Source organism: Molothrus ater, chromosome 10, assembly GCF_012460135.2.
Source record: "Molothrus ater isolate BHLD 08-10-18 breed brown headed cowbird chromosome 10, BPBGC_Mater_1.1, whole genome shotgun sequence".
Taxonomy (NCBI): domain Eukaryota; kingdom Metazoa; phylum Chordata; class Aves; order Passeriformes; family Icteridae; genus Molothrus; species Molothrus ater.
In genome coordinates this window covers 24,953,991-24,970,406 of record NC_050487.2, presented here as the reverse complement: position 1 = coordinate 24,970,406, position 16,416 = coordinate 24,953,991, and the positions used below count along the sequence as shown (strand labels likewise).

General features: G+C 52.7%; 1 protein-coding gene across 1 annotated transcript; it reads right to left on the bottom strand.

Moving 5' to 3' along the window:
- Positions 1-22: 22 nt before the first annotated feature.
- GPR149 (G protein-coupled receptor 149) lies at positions 23-9,529 on the bottom strand. The gene is made up of 4 exons (XM_036388990.1): positions 8,366-9,529; positions 7,366-7,558; positions 6,436-6,755; positions 23-860 (listed from the first exon to the last, which is right to left on the bottom strand). Exons 1-4 carry the CDS (start codon positions 9,293-9,295, stop codon positions 306-308), a joined length of 1,998 nt encoding a protein of 665 aa, XP_036244883.1. The 5' UTR covers positions 9,296-9,529; the 3' UTR covers positions 23-305.
- Between the last annotated feature and the right edge of the window lie 6,887 nt (positions 9,530-16,416).

The window sequence follows — 16,416 nt, the reverse complement described above, 5'->3', positions numbered from 1 at the left end:
CAGTGCCGGCAAACACCAAAGCTGGGGTTTAAGATTTTATTTCGGATTCCCTTTAGACACACGTGTGCCTCAAATAAATAGGTATATAAACAAATAACTTAAAATCCACTGTGGAAAGCTGTAAAGCACTTCAGTATTTGTTATCCCCTTGATACAGCATTAACAGTTTGAATTGATTCAACAGTGCACCTAAACAAAATTTGCTTGATAGGAAAAAACCAGCTGATACGGTATTTGCTCGGGTAAGTGCCAGACCGCAGCACTGCCTGTCAGGGCAGCGGAGGTGTGCAGGTTAAACCCCTGTTTCAGCCGCTGCCCGCCTCCTCCCGCTCTCGGTAGGCTTTGTTCAGCAGCTGTATCTCCTCCTGGTAGCCAGCCCTGGCCGAGTGCTGCTGCTGGCTGTTGCGCCGATGAGCCTCCACCGTGTCCGGGATGGAGATGCTGAAGTCGCTGTTGGACGGCACCAGCAGGGAGTAGGAGGCGCTTTCCCCCAGCTCGCAGCTCACGAACCGGTTCTCCCTGCGGGAGTAGCGCAGGGAGGGCGAGCGGGCGTGCGCCGAGGACTGGCTGATGCTGCTGACGATGGACACGGTGTCCAGCGCCTCTGCGGTGTCGCAGATCTCCAGCACCTCCAAGTGAATCTTAACGCTCGTGTCGGCGAAGCCGGGCTCGCCCGGGCTCGGCTCGTGCCCGACGCTCTTGGAGCGGTACACCTCGATCTTCTTGGCCGTGGGCGCGATCTGCTGCCCCTCGGAGCTCACCTCGTACGTGGACAAGGAGAGCGTTTTGCCGCCGGGAGCCTGCAGGGACACGGTACCCTGGAAGGCGCAGAGGGGCACGGCCAGGGCTCCACCCGTGCGCTGCGGGGAAACAACAGTGTTCGTGCTGAGATTGCCCAAAACCCGGCAAGATCAGCCACATTGCCCAAAATCAGCAAAATCAGCCACTGTGCTGAGACTGCCCAAAACCCGGCAAGATCAGCCACATTGCCCAAAATCAGCAAAATCAGCCACTGTGCTGAGACTGCCCAAAACCCGGCAAGATCAGCCACTGTGCTGAGATTACCCAAAACCCGGCAAGATCAGCCACATTGCCCAAAATCAGCACCAATCAGCCACTGTGCTGAGACTGCCCAAAATCCAGCACAAATCGGCCAGTGCTGATTGCCCAAAATCCAGCACTAATCAGTTACTGTGCTGAGATTACCCAAAATCCACCAAAATCAACCACTGTGCTGAGATTGCCCAAAATCAGCACCAATCAGCCACTGTGCTGAGATTACCCAAAATCCACCAAAATCAGCCACTGTGCTGAGATAACCCAAAATCCAGCACAAACCCACTGTGCTGAGATTACTCAAAATCTGGCAAAATCAGCCACTGTGCTGGCATTGCCCAAAATCCAGCACCAATCAGCCACTCTGCTCCCTTGTTAACTCCTCTTACTGCCTGCTCCTTGCAGAATTTTACACACCTAGTATCTATGATTTGAAAGAGTAGTGAAAAGTTTTTTGTGGTATTATACACCTTAGTGTATGAAGTCCCAAGTGCCTGTGACTGACTGTGAAATCTACAGAATATGAAAACCAGAGTTTAAATAAAAGCTGATTCCTTCAGTGCAAGGTTATGTCCAGTTTAATCAAATTCTTTGATTTGCCAGACTGAACATGAGGCACCTGGAGGGAGAATGAGCAATCTCCCCTTGCTGGAATGAGCACTCCATGTCTGGAGAATGAGAAATTTCCAATCACTTTCTGAAAGTGCCTCTTTCTGAAAGTCTTCTCAAGCTTTCTCTGGAGAAATCAGTATTTACTGTTAAAGTGAAAAAGACCCATCAAGCCTCCTCTGTCACTGCCCAGTCAGTAACCAGGGAGACACTGAATGCTGTCATTTCCCACTTGAACAGCTCCAGTGGAAATGTTCAATTCCAGACACCTTTACCTGTTTCTAAAGTACAGAATCCATTTGTCAGTGCAAACCACAATGCTGAGCTCTGGGGAGCACTGTGGACACAAGTGCTGGGACTAAACCCATGGTTATGGGGCCCAAGGGAGGGATAAATGCATTTATCCTGGGTTTAGGTACAGCCAAGTAGCACTGATTATTACTGGAATTACTTTCAGTATAAATTATTATTAATGAGAACAGAAAGTGACCTTTATCTTGTCCTTGATACCATTATTAATTACCCTTTTTGCTTCTCATGACACATCCATGCAGTACATAGGAACCCACAGCAAACCAGACTCTGCTGGTACACCTTGTGAGGTATTTTGCCTCCCACTCCCAGGGTTCCCTGCAGTTCAGTGTTTGCCTTCATCTCCCAGCCCTTTCCTCACCAAGCTCCACTGTTTGTGGAGAGGATTCCCCACACCAGGGCATCCCCCATGCAGCCCCTGCCCACAATGCCTGGAGGGTGTCCTGGCTTTGGAATCTGGGACAGGGATTTCACCAGAGATCCCCATGTACCAGCACAGGCACTTTTCAAAAGCAAAGACCAGAAAATCCCAGTGAAATAAATCACAAATGTCCTCATTCCCTACGGAATGCTGATGTATTCTGAGCAGAGAAATCTCTGCAAATCCCTCATTCTTTAATTACACATCCACCTTCCAGAGCTCACAGAAGACAGGAAGGCAAAGCCTCCCCCAGCATCCCTGTGGGTCAGGAGCAGGCTCCTGTCCTGCTCCCGCTGCCTGAGCAGGGTTTGGGCTGCATTCCCCAGGGAGGATACTGTCCACAGGGAAGCCTTGGGTGTACCTGAGGCCCACAGCAGCTGGAACAGGCTCTGACACTCAGATTTCCATTTGGAAATGGTCAAAGCACAGCTGGGGCTGCGTGGGACACTGGGACACCATCCCAGCTGGTTCTGCAGTGTCTGACAGAACCAACTAGTTCCGTCCTTGGTAGACTGTCCCTCCCAATTCCTGGTTTCCCCGGCCCTGGAAGAGCAGACAGGGGTGCCAGCAGTGTCCCAGTGAGGCACAGGGTGCCAGCAGTGCCCCAGTGAGGCACAGGGGTGCCAGCAGTGCCCCAGTGAGGCACAGGGGTGCCAGCAGTGCCCCAGTGTAGCACAGGTGAGGCACAGGTGAAGCACAGGAGTGCCAGCAAAGCACAGGGTGCCAGCAGTGTCCCAGTGAGGCACAGGTGAGGCACAGGTGAAGCACAGGAGTGCCAGCAAAGCACAGGGTGCCAGCAGTGCCCCAGTGTAGCACAGGTGAGGCACAGGTGAAGCACAGGAGTGCCAGCAAAGCACAGGGTGCCAGCAGTGTCCCAGTGAGGCACAGGGGTGCCAGCAGTGCCCCAGTGAGGCACAGGTGAGGCACAGGTGAAGCACAGGAGTGCCAGCAAAGCACAGGGTGCCAGCAGTGCCCCAGTGAGGCACAGGTCACTGGACTCGGCTGCTCCTGCCTGGGACAGGGCTCTGCACCAAGAGCTTGTGCCCTGTGCCTGTTGCTCCCCTGGGCCCTGCTGCCTTCCCAAACAGAAACCCAGCAATGTAAAACAGCTCTGAGCAGTTTGCATTCCTAATTACTTTGGTCAAACACGTCTTGAGATGAAAAGGTCTATTTTTAGAATGTTTCCAGTAAGGATCCTGGCTTCTCCTTTCCAGAGACAATGAGTTTTCTGTTTGTTTTAAAATAGAGGCTTAGCCTTCTACTTCCCTAAGAGTGCAAATTAGCTGCAGTGAAATTAATTCTGCAATGATTTGCCTTTTTTGAGGCTGGCTGCAGTACAGGCAGAGCCAGGGGGTATGGCAGGAAGAGAGAAGCTCACCTGAGATGGGCTGAGCCCAGCACTTCCACTGCCAGTCTGGTGCAGGATTTGTATCTGTCAGTACCAGGAGGGGCACAGAGCACCAAGGTGAGGACACCTTGCAGGGAAGGGCTGTGGGAGCTCTGTCCAGCCTTGCCCCCCTGGGCACACGTCCCTGCTCTCAGCATTCCTCTGCAGCTCCAGAGAGAGCCAGAGGCCCTGGAGCTGCAGCAGGGAGCACCACGCAGAGGGCACACGCCTCTGGAGCAGGGGGAGAAGGTGAAGGGAAAGGTTCCATTGATTTTCCAGCCACAGGAGCCCCTTTGGAAATCAGGAACACGTTCCAAGCAGCTGGGCAGGAAGAGCCCCGTTGGGCAGAGCTCAGCACATCAGCAGGGCTGGAATTGCAGATCCCCACCAGCAATGGAAACCTCCAGGGCCATTCCTAACTCAGCTTCTGTGCTGTGCCTGGTGGTCAAGGGAGCGTTCACAACCCTCCTGCAGCCAGGGACATGCTGGGCATTTCCCATGTCAAACACTCCTGCCTGCACTGCTCCGCCTCAGTGAAGTCACTTGCACAGCCTCCCCCTCTCTTTCCTTGCAGGGCACAGAAATAGGTCCTGTGCAGCCTCTTCAAAGAGTTTCCTCAAGGCAACCCACAGATGAGGTAGAGAAAAATAATCAGCAAGCCTGGAACAAACTGCCAGCCTGGGAAGTTTTTGTTGCCTGAGGGCACTGAAGCATAGACAAAATAAGACATGACATATTTACACTCAATCTCTTTAGGAAGGGAGATACACGGGTATTTTATGAGATGTTAAAGGTATTTTTCAAAAATGCAGCCGAGCAGGAGTTGGACATGACAAGTACAATTTTCTCTCTCCCTCTCCATTACAGCCATCCTATCATATATTCAATATGGACCTTGCTGCCTCATTCTCTCATGCCAGTTTTATTCCAGAGAAAACACTTTGATGGAGCAACTCTTTACTTACAGAAGAGCCAAGCAGCTCCACAGTCACTACTGTCACCCCAAGGAAGTGCCACTCTCCAGGCCCACAGCTTCCAGAGGGAGCCAAAGGCATCCTGGGTCCTGCCTGGCACCTGCTCTTCAAGCATCAACCTCCATCAAACTGGCTGATCCCACATCTGTGGGGATGGCTGATGCCCTCCTGCTGTCAGCTCTTACAGCTCCTCCTCTTGATGAGAAAAAACAAGAACCCCTGTATTTATGGACTCTCAGAAGAGCCCCTGGATTTCCTGCAGAAGGATGTGGCAAATCAATGCTGGGGGAATCTCCTTCTTTAACACATGTAGGAAATGCAGAGTGATGAGAACAGAGTGACTTTTCTTAGACTTTGGGACTTGCAGACATGATGAATAAAGGAGATGGTTTTCAACTCATTAATGTGTGGCCCAAATTGATCTTTCATCCAACATAAACCTGAGCAATGCATTAAAGTTATTTTTACACAGCTTGCAGGGGTTTCAGGCTCTGCCCTTTCCCAGCTGCAAAGCAAATGTCAGCTGTGAAGCTCTGGCAGCTCCTGCTGAATGTCAGAAGCAGGCAGAGCTGTGACTGCAAAGCCTGGAGCTCTTACCCACAGGAGCTTCAGTGCCTGGCAGTGGGTTATACCTGGGAAGGTGTCAGAAGTGCATGAGTTGTGGTTGTTTGCATTGCAAGAAGGGAAGAGTATGTCCAAAAGGGCCATACAAGGCCCCAGGGCACATAAAACACCCCCAGGCAGCCGCTGCCAGCTGCTCACACAGAGCTGCTCACACCTGCTGCAGTGCCAAGGCTGCAGCTGAACTGGCACCAGGGCACACGGGGAAAGGAATTTTGGGGTTTTTTTTAAACATCATCTGTAAAGTCCTGCAAGGAGTTATGAACCTGATCTAGTGACTTTATTAACCAAGCTGTACATGGCACATGAGGCCTTGGCAAGAACTGGTAGATTAAAACCAGGCTGAGTCATCACTCCCTTTTGCCCCCAAGTGCAGGAATTCATCTCTGCACACTGCAAGAGTGTGAGCATTGGTTTTTTATGAAAGGGATGATCAGTCCCATTTGAAACATCAGCCAAATTCCTACTGTGACTCAGATGATAAACTTGTGTTTATCAGATGGAGAGAGAAGCCCATATTTGAATAGAAAATACACCTTATCCATCTCCTGTGCATGTGCAGAGGCTGAGCACGAGCTGATCTGGCCCTGAAATCATCCTGCTTGGAGCAGGTGACTTCCAGAGAGCCCTTCCTAATGAAGCCTTCCAGAGCTCCTGTCTCACAGGCTTCACCTGGGCTCTCACCCCACTCCCACCTGCTGCAATGCCCAATGGCCACTGAATTCCACAGGAGAATTCTCAGGAAAATGTCAGCTTTTGGAGAGAAACTTCCTATTCATTAAGATAAAGTAACATCATTCATACTTACTTCTTACCATATACAAACCATGCAGGTGCACACAAAATAAGAAAACCCCACAAATAAGAAGACAAGTGAGAAATTATTGCAGGATCAACACCTGCAAATACGTCTGTGGTGACTAAACATTATTCAATGCCACGTATGAGTTTTACCAAATAAAAATGGGACTCATAGAAGAATCACTGTCAGTGAGAATCATTCCTATTTCATAAGGAAACTCTTACTACCAGCAGAGAACAGATTGCCCCTTTACCTGCCGAGGGTTCCTCTCGGACCTGCTCCGGCACCACTCCCAGTCTGAGAGCTCGGGCGTGTGGCTCTCCTGGTGGCACAGCCTCCACTCTGGTCCCTCAGGGAATGGGGCAGGGCTGCTGCCGTGTCCCGGTGCCCCTGGCCCTGTCTGTCCCAGGCTGTCCCTGCCTCTGCCCGGCTCCCCGCAGGCAGAGCCCACCGGGCTGGGGTGGGACGAGGGTTTGCCGTCCCCGCTGGCCTGGGGAGGGCTCTCCAGGGATATCCTGTAGATGCCACAGCCCTGCTGGAACGACAGGTTGAACTCAAAACCGCCACGCTGGGCTAGGCAGGAAGGAAAGGAACTGTGTTAGGAGTTGGGACCAAAAAGAAAAATGAGGTTACAAACACAATGCAAATGGCATGCTAAAACATGCAATAAATTATCCAGCTCCTGCTGGAAACAGGCAGTTTTCCCTCCATTAAAAAAAGGAGTTGTTGAGAAGAAAGACTTGTGAGAAGGAGCTGCCTTCTAGATGAACTGCAGTTGTTCTCTGTGGGAAAGTGGCTAGAAGGGCAGCAGGGGCAGCACAAGCCATTCTGCACCTGGATGGTGTTTAAAGCAAGTGAAAGACATGCACTGAGGCTTTTCTCTAACATTCAGGAGTTCTTTCTCCCTGAACAAGCAGGGAATGTCAGGAATTCGTCCACTGATGGTAGAGGATTTTCACTCCAGAGAATGGGAAACAACTCCCACATCCTCAGAAATATTTAGCCCTTAACATTTGCAGTTGAGACCAGATGATCCCTGTGGGTCTCTTCCACCTGTCCCCCTCTGTTCCTCCAGCTATTTTTACACAAAGCCCAAGCAAAAACAGGGCTCTAGAGGATGCCAAGAAGGTTCCCAGGACAGGTGTGGCTACCTCTGTCACACCAAGAACCCTTCCACACTTACTTTTGGCCCCTGGTGCAGACACTGCATAGGAGCTCCTCCTGCAGTTGATGACGCAGCCGCAGGGCAGGTGGAGCCAGTGCTGGGACAGCACAAACACGGGGGTGACTGCAGCAGCCAGCACGGTCAGCAGCAAGCTCAGAGCCTCAAAGGAAAGGCTCTGCAGCCCAGTGGCGTACTGGACAGCCATCTGTATCTGAAAGGCAGAGCATTTGGAAATGTAAATCACTTTGGGCGCAGGAGATGCTTCCAGGACCAAGGAGAACATCTCGCTGTGGATATGACACCCCTGTAGGACACAGACTGTCATTAGTGTTGGCTGAGGACAGCTTCTGGCTCCAACAGGTAGCAGAGGAAACACACTGACTGCTCTCCTCTCACGCTGCATTTCTCAGAAAAACCCTCACTGAAGCTAAATGTAGATGCTGAGCACCAGTGAGCAGCTGCCAGTGCCAGCCAGTCCTGTGTGGCACCGAGGAGCCCCATGTTCCCTGCTCCCAGCAGATCCCTTTCTCAGGTTTCTGTCCCCAAACACACACACATGCCCACAGCAGCGCTCCCTCCCGCCCCAGCACTACAGCGTTTACAAAGGTGCCACCAAACTGCATTTTCCTGCCAAACTCCTCTTTTTTAACCCAAAGGATGCATCTCAGAGGACAGGACAGAGGAGCCCTTAGCTCAATTCCCAGCCCAGACTGCTGAGCAAGCCCTGTCCCACAGCTGGCAGTACCCAAGGGGGACCTTACTGCCCCGGTGTTCCCATGACATGAATGATGTGATGGGAGAGCGTCAGAGCCATGAACCAGGCTCTGCCAAACACACTGGGCTCCAGTGAAACTCATGCAGTGACACAGACCTGCTGGAGAGGACCTCTGCTGGCTCAACTACCCTACGAGGAACAGCTGCAATGGCCACTGTTCTTCTGTTCCAATCCATGGCCCACAGGTGATGTCCCACTGAAATGTAAGTGAGCATTGGAAAGTGAAGCCATCTGAGAATTTACCATCATTGGCAGCCAGAGAAGGACTTTGGTCAGTGCCAGGATCAGCGAGAATCGTTTCTGGGCCAAGCCCACGGTGGAGCTCCAGCTCTGTGCGCCGCTCTCAGCCACACCCTTCCCAAACAGCGCCTCCGAGGCTGGGCGAGGCTCCCGGGGTCTGTCCCCCGGCTCCGGCAGTGGCAGCGGAGGGGCCCCGCAGCCCCACGGAGCCCCAGGGCAGCTGCAGCCCCCAGAGCCCTGCTCGGGGTGCAGCAGCTGGGGCTCCCCCGAGCACAGCAGCTGCAGCGAGACGGGAACGGCCAGCACGGCCAGGAGGGAGAAGCACAGCGAGTACACAACCAACACCAACAGGATGTAGGAGCTGGCACAGTCGGCAAAGCAGCCCCAGGACGTGGGGATGTACCTGCCCCAGCCACAGAGAGGCAAAGTGCACAGCAGCAGGCTGGCAGTCCAGATGCTGAGGATGGCCCATACCACACTCACACGGCGCTTGGAGGAGCTGCAGCTCAGTGTCCCGGGCGTGCTGAGGGTGTAGAAGTTGTAAGAAACTATAAGAGACCCTTTCAGGTTGCTAGAAATGCCCTGGAATAAGTACAAAAACGCTGAGGTCGTGCACAGAGGCTGGGGCAGGACTTCGCTTGACCACTGCATGAGCATGAAAATAATCACTGGCACGATGCTGATCAGATCATCTGCTGCCAAAGAGGTCACAAGCATCGAAACCGTGCTCTTGGTCTGCAGTTTCAGCAGGGAAACTAGTGAATAAATGCTGCCCAGAAGGGCTGGGAGTGCAATGGCAAAAGTCAAGCAGAACAGAAAGACATTCCAAGTTCTCTGCTCACTGGGCTTGTCCATAATGCTGTGATGCTCAGTCGAGAAGCTCGTCCCATTGAGTGACAAATTACCAGGAGTCACCGACATTGTCCTGGGCATTTTGTCCTTTGCCTTCTCACTGATTCTGCAAGTTGTCACCAGCTGAAACCAGAACTGTCAGCTCCACATCACAAGTTTCTTTGTTTTCCTAGACTCTCTTCTGTAGCATCTGATGAAGAAATATTCCGGTGGCAGCACCCCTAATGACCAGAACTCATGCTCAAAAAGCCAGGCAACAATGAAGCAGCAAAGGTGCTGGAAAAAAAAAAAATTGAATTCTTCAAAATCGTTTCGGTGCTGTCAGGTGGTGAACTGGGGCTGCTCGGGTGTCCCTGTGCCGGATGGCAGGCACTGCCCCACTGCCGAGCGCGGCTGCGGCGGGCAGAGCACGGCCCTGCCGGGGCTGGGGCAGCCAGAGCAGCATCGGGAGAGGCTGCGGGAGCTGCCGGAGCTGCGGCGGGAGGAGCGGAGCCGGCAGGAGGGAGCGGGAGCAGCCGTGCCCGCAGGATGGACCGGGAGGAGCCGGCAGGATGGAGCGGGAGAGGAGCGGTGCCCGCAGGAGGGAGCGGGAGAGGAGCGGTGCCCGCAGGAGGGAGCGGGAGCAGCCGTGTCCGCAGGAGGGAGCGGGAGAGGAGCGGTGCCCGCAGGAGGGAGCGGGAGAGGAGCGGTGCCAGCAGGATGGAGCAGGAGAGGAGCGGTGCCAGCAGGATGGAGCAGGAGAGGAGCGGTGCCAGCAGGATGGAGCAGGAGAGGAGCGGTGCCAGCAGGATGGAGCAGGAGAGGAGCGGTGCCCGCAGGAGGGAGCGGGAGCAGCCGTGCCCGCAGGAGGGAGCGGGAGCAGCCGTGCCCGCAGGATGGAGCGGGAGAGGAGCGGTGCCCGCAGGAGGGAGCGGGAGCAGCCGTGCCCGCAGGAGGGAGCGGGAGAGGAGCGGTGCCCGCAGGATGGAGCGGGAGAGGAGCGGTGCCCGCAGGAGGGAGCGGGAGCAGCCGTGCCCGCAGGAGGGAGCGGGAGAGGAGCGGTGCCAGCAGGATGGAGCGGGAGCAGCCGTGCCCGCAGGATGGAGCGGGAGAGGAGCGGTGCCCGCAGGAGGGAGCGGGAGCAGCCGTGCCCGCAGGATGGAGCGGGAGCAGCCGTGCCCGCAGGAGGGAGCGGGAGAGGAGCGGTGCCCGCAGGAGGGAGCGGGAGCAGCCGTGCCCGCAGGAGGGAGCAGGGACGCTGCCAGCCCGGCCCCTCCCGGCTGAGCGGCAGCATCAGCGGCCCCGCCAAGCCACACCTCCGCCGAGCGCTGCCGGCTGATGGCAGCCCGGGATGGCAGCCCAGGGTGTCACTGCCCAGGATGTCAGCCCGGGATACCAGCCCAGGGTGTAAGCCCGGGATATCAGCCCAGGGTGTAAGCCCGGGATATCAGCCCAGGGTGTCAGCCCGGGATATCAGCCCAGGGTGTCAGCCCGGGATGGCAGCCCAGGATGTCAGCCTAGCATGTCAGCCCAGGGTGTCAGCCCGGACTATCAGCCCACGATGTCAGCCCCGGATGGAAGCCTAGCATGTCAGCCCAGGGTGTCACTGCCCAGGGTGTCACTGCCCAGGGTGTCAGCCCGGGCTGTCCCTGCCGGCAGTGCCCAGCGGCTCCGCGCTCGCACCCCGCCTGCAGTGCCCGTGCTCCCTGGGGCAGGATGGGCGGATGCAGGACGGGCTCTGCTCTCCCTGCGGCATTCCCACTCCCGCTCGGGCACACGGATGCTCCCGGACACCGTTCGGGGACGGCAGGGAGCTGTGGCACTGAGGCAGCACGCTGGCATCTGCCCGTGGCCGCTCTGAAAGCCTTCATTCCTCGCACGACCCCACCCCGAGCCTCATCAGGTGGTGCTGAGAAGCTGCTCTGCTGTGCCCTCAGCCGTCACAGGCACCTGGCCCGACTGCAGGGAGCAAGGAACTCCCCGCAGGGTCCCTCAGATCCTCCTCCTCACCCACGTCCCTGCCCTGCTTCCTTCCTCTGCCTCCCCGCAGCTCTCGGCGCTGCGGGCAGAGCAGCCCGTCCTGTGCCCCCGTTTGTGTTTGCAAGGGAATGTTCATCAGTGCTCTTGGGAAGAAAGGCACTTTTATTGCCTTGCTCGTTCAAGGCAGGTGACTTATTACTTCAGTTTTTCTTCTCACACAGCGTGTCTGTGATCTGAACTGCACCTTGCTACTCCCTGTGGCAGCTTTTATCATAACTTACAACATGGTGGGATTTCCTCCAGTTATCACTGCGCCCTGTGTCCCGGTTTTTCTAAGGAAACAGGGAGAGTGGAATGGCACAGAAAGGCACGGGCAGTGGTGGTGCAGAGGCCTGGAGGCAGGAGGAGGCACCCCTGTGTGTGTGGGGCACGCCAGGGCAGTGCCAGGCAGGCAGGGAGCTGCAGGCTCCTCAGTGCCTGTTCTCTCCTTCCCTGCCATCCCTGCACATGCAACATCCCCACGCCAGAGCTGTCCTTCACTGCTCCTGGATTTATTCCTTATCCTGCTGTGAATTCTCCCCGCTCAGGAATGGTCCCAAAGAGAAGATCCATCGAGATGGGACCTCCCCTCTGGCCCCCCTTCACACAGAGCCCAGCAGGCTGGGAGTGCAGCTCATGGGGCAGCAGGAGGCGGGTGAGTGATTCTGGGCTTGCTGTGGTGCTGCAGCCGCAGTGGAACACCTGAAACCCAGAGAGTCAGTGAGGTCACACCTGGCCCTGAGCAAACCCAGCCATGCCACACTGCTCAGGAGCCACTCCTGCTGGGGAGGCTCCCAAATGTCGCTGGCATGTGGGAGAAAAGCCAGTGCTGTGCAGTCTGCAACACCACACCACTGTGGGAAACTGCACAGGGAGGGTTAAACAGAGAATCCAAACTGAGGAAACAGTGATCCCTTTCTGAAGGGAGGGAATAAAATAGAAGAGGGCATATGCTTGGAGTGACCCAGCTGTGACCCCATCTGGAAGCAGCAGAAAATCGGCTGTGTACATGGGACTTTCTCCAATAAAGATAAAATTAATGGCTGCAAGAGCCATGTGTAAAGCTGCACATTTCCCTGCCTGCTGTGCATGCCCAGGAGCTCTGCTGTGGGTTGTCTCAGCCCCTCATTGCTCCACCTTTACTTCCCCATCACCTTCTCTCCCACCCAGCTCCAAAGGAGGCAGAGGAAGCACATTGGGAAATTCAGCCCCAGGAGTTGTGATCAAATTGAGTTTTAATGACAGATTGAAAGCTCTGGAACCAAATTCTGCCTCTAGAGAACCAGGAGCTTGTGTAAGAACAGTGCTGGTTAGCACTGCTCTTACCTACACCCTGCATTTGATGGGGAACCTTCAGCCCAGGCTCCAGGGCTGCCGCCCGCTGAAGTTGCTGGGAATCTGTGCCTTGGGAAGTGCCCTGGCAGGGTCAGAGTCCCTCGTGTGTCTGAGGAGGGGATGCTCAGGGCAGGAACACCTGACAAGGCAGAGCTCTGCACCCTGATCAGGAGGTGTCACATTGGGAACGTGTGGAATATTGAAAGATCCATCCAGAAAGGAAGTGCAGGGCTATGCCTCTGACATCAACTATTTATTAATGATTCCAGTCGAGAGAAAGAACTCATGAATATTTTAATGAAATTGTGAGGGAAAACGTCCCAAAGATGATAAAATCACACTTAGCAAACAGCCTTGCAGCTGCAGGGACAGTTCCAGCCTCTCTGATGTGTGGTTTCTGAGACTCAGATGGTGACAGACTGCAGGAGCCAGGCTGAGGGCCAGCCCAGGCTGGACAGAGTGTGTCAGCATGGAAAGCCCTGCCACAACCCCCTTCCTCCATCAGTCTAGATGGAAACCATGGCTCACTGCCCCAGAGATGAAGGTTTCAGAGAAAGAGAAAAGAAATCATGCTTGAGAAGAAGGCAGAGTGTTTTCAAACACTGAATCTTTTCAATTCATGCGTTCATCTTATTCCCTGGGGCTGGTGACAAGCTGGGCTCTGTGTGCACAGGGAAGTGGAGTCCCTCAGTGTCACAGCTGGTAAAGCAGTGTCCCCATCCCTGGGACAGCCGGTCCCCTCCTCCTGGGGACACCCAGCCCCTCCTGGAGCATCACCTGGGAACAAGCAGGGCCTGAGAGCTCAGCCCTGCCCAGACACGGTCAGGGAGCAGCTCTGGCAGCAGAGAGCTCTGTGCTGCTCTGCCGGAGCATCGGGGGTGGCACGGGCAGGATGGATGGAGAGCAGAGATCTCCGGGGCCAGGTCTGGAACTTGGGGTTATTGCAAAGGGCCTGGGTGCTGGGCCCTGCTGGGAGCTGCCAGGCACAGCTCAGAGCAGGACTGAGAGAGGGAGAGAGATAAAGAGAGTGGGAAAGAGGATGAGAGAGCAGGGTTCTCATTACAATACAATAAATCTTCTTCTGGCTGTGGAACTTGGGGTTATTGCAAAGGGCCTGGGTGCTGGGCCCTGCTGGGAGCTGCCAGGCACAGCTGGAGCAGGCCCCAGAGAAGAGAGGGGGAGAGAGGATGAGAGGGTGAGAGAGTAAAAAAGGCAAGAGAGCCAAAGCATAAGAGAGTAAAAAGGTAAGAGAGTAAAAGGGGCAAGAGCTAAGAGAGCAAGGTTCCTGTTCCAATACAATAAATCTTCTTCTGTGTTGGATATTCTGATTCCCACTAACCAATCTAGTACAATACACAAATCCTACAGCATTTACACACAGCCTATAAGAATCATTACATCACCATCCTGTGTTCCATTTTAAACCCTACAAACTCCTCTTTGGGCCCCTTCTGCCAAGCTGTAGGGTCTGCTCTGACCCTTAGGCCTGTCTGCAAGCAGAGGGTGTTGTTCCATCCAAAGGGGATCACCTTCAGCTGGCCACACCATTGTTTTCCAGTTGTTCAGTAACTGATGGATCTCAGAGCTTGCTTTCATTTCAATCTCACTCATAGTTTCCATATTCTCAAATCTTTTGCCAGACAATCACATTGATAAGGCTTTCCTGTTCCCTCTTCCCCAGCGTCGCTCCCCGCACCACGGCTGCTGCTCTGGTTTATTTTATCCAACATCCCCACAGCCATGAGCGAGCAGGGCTCCCTTAGGCTGGGTTTATGCAGAGCCAGCCTGGCCAGTGCTCAGAGAGCTGAGGATCAGCAGCCCCTTACACAGCGTTTGCTTTGCAGAACATGCACTTATGCAATATGCATGTGCTCAGAGGTGATTAGGATGCAATTCCTCATTTGGATTAAAATGCTGCTTCCTTTGTGTTTACTGAGCTTCACAAAACAGCCTGATTTGTATGCACACATAGTATTTTTGTGAGGTTTTTTTACAAACTAAATTTAACTTCACTGCTATATGAGCAAAAATGAATGCAAATATGCAACTTTCTTTAGCTTACAGTTGTTAACCTGAGAGATAAAGTGTTAAGTCCAAGCCCAAAATGATGGCTTTATTTCTGGGGTGGGGTGCTGGGGTTCTGGCATTATTTTTAATCACCAGGAACCCTTTTTTCCCCAGGATTACATGCCCAGATGCTGCCAGATGCATTGGGCCTGGAAAAAAAGATTACTGTTAGACCCTGAGCCTAAATTGGAGAATCCCATCAAAAGCCTTTACTGCTGGAATTCCTGAAGTTGTTAGGACCTGCAAAAAATTTCCTAGTCTAGAGAAAATTGAAACTCATTTGGAGCAAGCTGCATTAGATGGCAAAATGGGCCTTTCTTTCTCACAAATGGCAGAAAACAAGCCCTAGAGGACAGAAAATAGATTTATGTCATAGGGAGAGGTGCAGTAATTTTGTTTTCCTGTCCATTTTACCAGTGCTTTTATTACAGATTTTGTATTATTCACCCCTGTGCCAGCACTCCACGAGGGCCTGATGTCCAGTACCACAGTTCTGAAATGGAGCTGGCTCCTGAATCAGATTCTGTTATTATTTTAATGTCTCATATATCAGTGCCTCTGAAAGACCTGCAGAAGCCTTTTCACAGTGGAGATATCACTGGGCTTTGAGCCCCTAGCAGTGTCCTCTCTGCTATCCTATTTTGAGACAGTACATTTCCTATTTCCTTGCCAATGCCCAGCCTCCCTTCAGTCCTCGATTTCAATTAAAACAGAACAAAGATCTTAAGGCAGTGTTCTGGTATCACTCACTGGGTATCTCTAACCTTCAGCAGCTGGGAGAACTGGGAGCTGGTCAAGTCTGGCGCAGCTCCCTGTTCAATGAGAACACGTCTCTTAAACCCTTCAAATCTGTTCAAACAGGAGGCAGAACTGAATTCTTCCTGCAAGAAATGTCTGCCAGTGCCACGATCCCTCCACTCCATTTTGTCTGCTGATAAGAAAATTCATGGGAGTAACTGTGTGATTTCATTCACCACTCCTCAGTGAAATATTAATGAGCTTTTTTCACTCTCCTCTGCTTCTCAGAAATGTTCCACCCTTTATCTCCTGCCAGATTTGAATGAGGACAACAGCAAAGGTCACCATGACAATGGTAACTGTGAACTGCTTAAGCACAGGATGCATTTATCCCTGAGCATTGCCAAGGCCACTTACAGATGTAGTAGGAATCCTAAATGCCTGCTTATCTTCCATTGAAAACATTTTAATCAAGCAGCAAATGATGAGCAGAGCAGCAGCTCCCTGTGGGGCTCCTTGGGCACTTGGTGCAAGTGCAGCACTGCAACCATGAGCAGACAGTGAATATTGGTCTGTATGAATGTATAAACTGGTCTGTATGAATGTATAAACTGGTCTGTATAAATGTATAAATTGGTCTGTATAAATGTATAAACTGGTCTATATGAATGTATAAATTGGTCTGTATGAATGTATAAACTGGTCTGTATAAATGTATAAACTGGTCTGTATGAATGTATAAACTGGTCTGTATAAATGTATAAACTGGTCTATATGAATGTATAAATTGGTCTGTATAAATGTATAAATTGGTCTGTATTAATGTATAAACTGGTCTGTATAAATGTATAAACTGGTCTGTATAAATGTATAAACTGGTCTGTATGAATGTATAAACTGGTCTGTATGAATGTATAAATTGGTCTGTATAAAGGTATAAATTGGTCTGTATAAATGTCTGCCATGAGCAGACAATGAACACTGTATAAATGTATAAATTGGTGTGTATAAATGTATAAATTAGTCTGTATAAATGTATAAATTTATGAATTGGTCTGTATAAA

Bases quoted from the DNA above. Each gene is read 5' to 3' on its own strand.
- GPR149 (XM_036388990.1), bottom strand. From the start codon at position 9,295: ATGCCCAGGACAATGTCGGTGACTCCTGGTAATTTGTCACTCAATGGG. The intron at 7,559-8,365 runs GTAAATTCTCAG...TCTGCCTTTCAG, and splicing joins TTCTCTGGCTGCCAATGATG to ATACAGATGGCTGTCCAGTA. The intron at 861-6,435 runs GTAAAGGGGCAA...GTTTCCCCGCAG, and splicing joins CCGAGAGGAACCCTCGGCAG to CGCACGGGTGGAGCCCTGGC.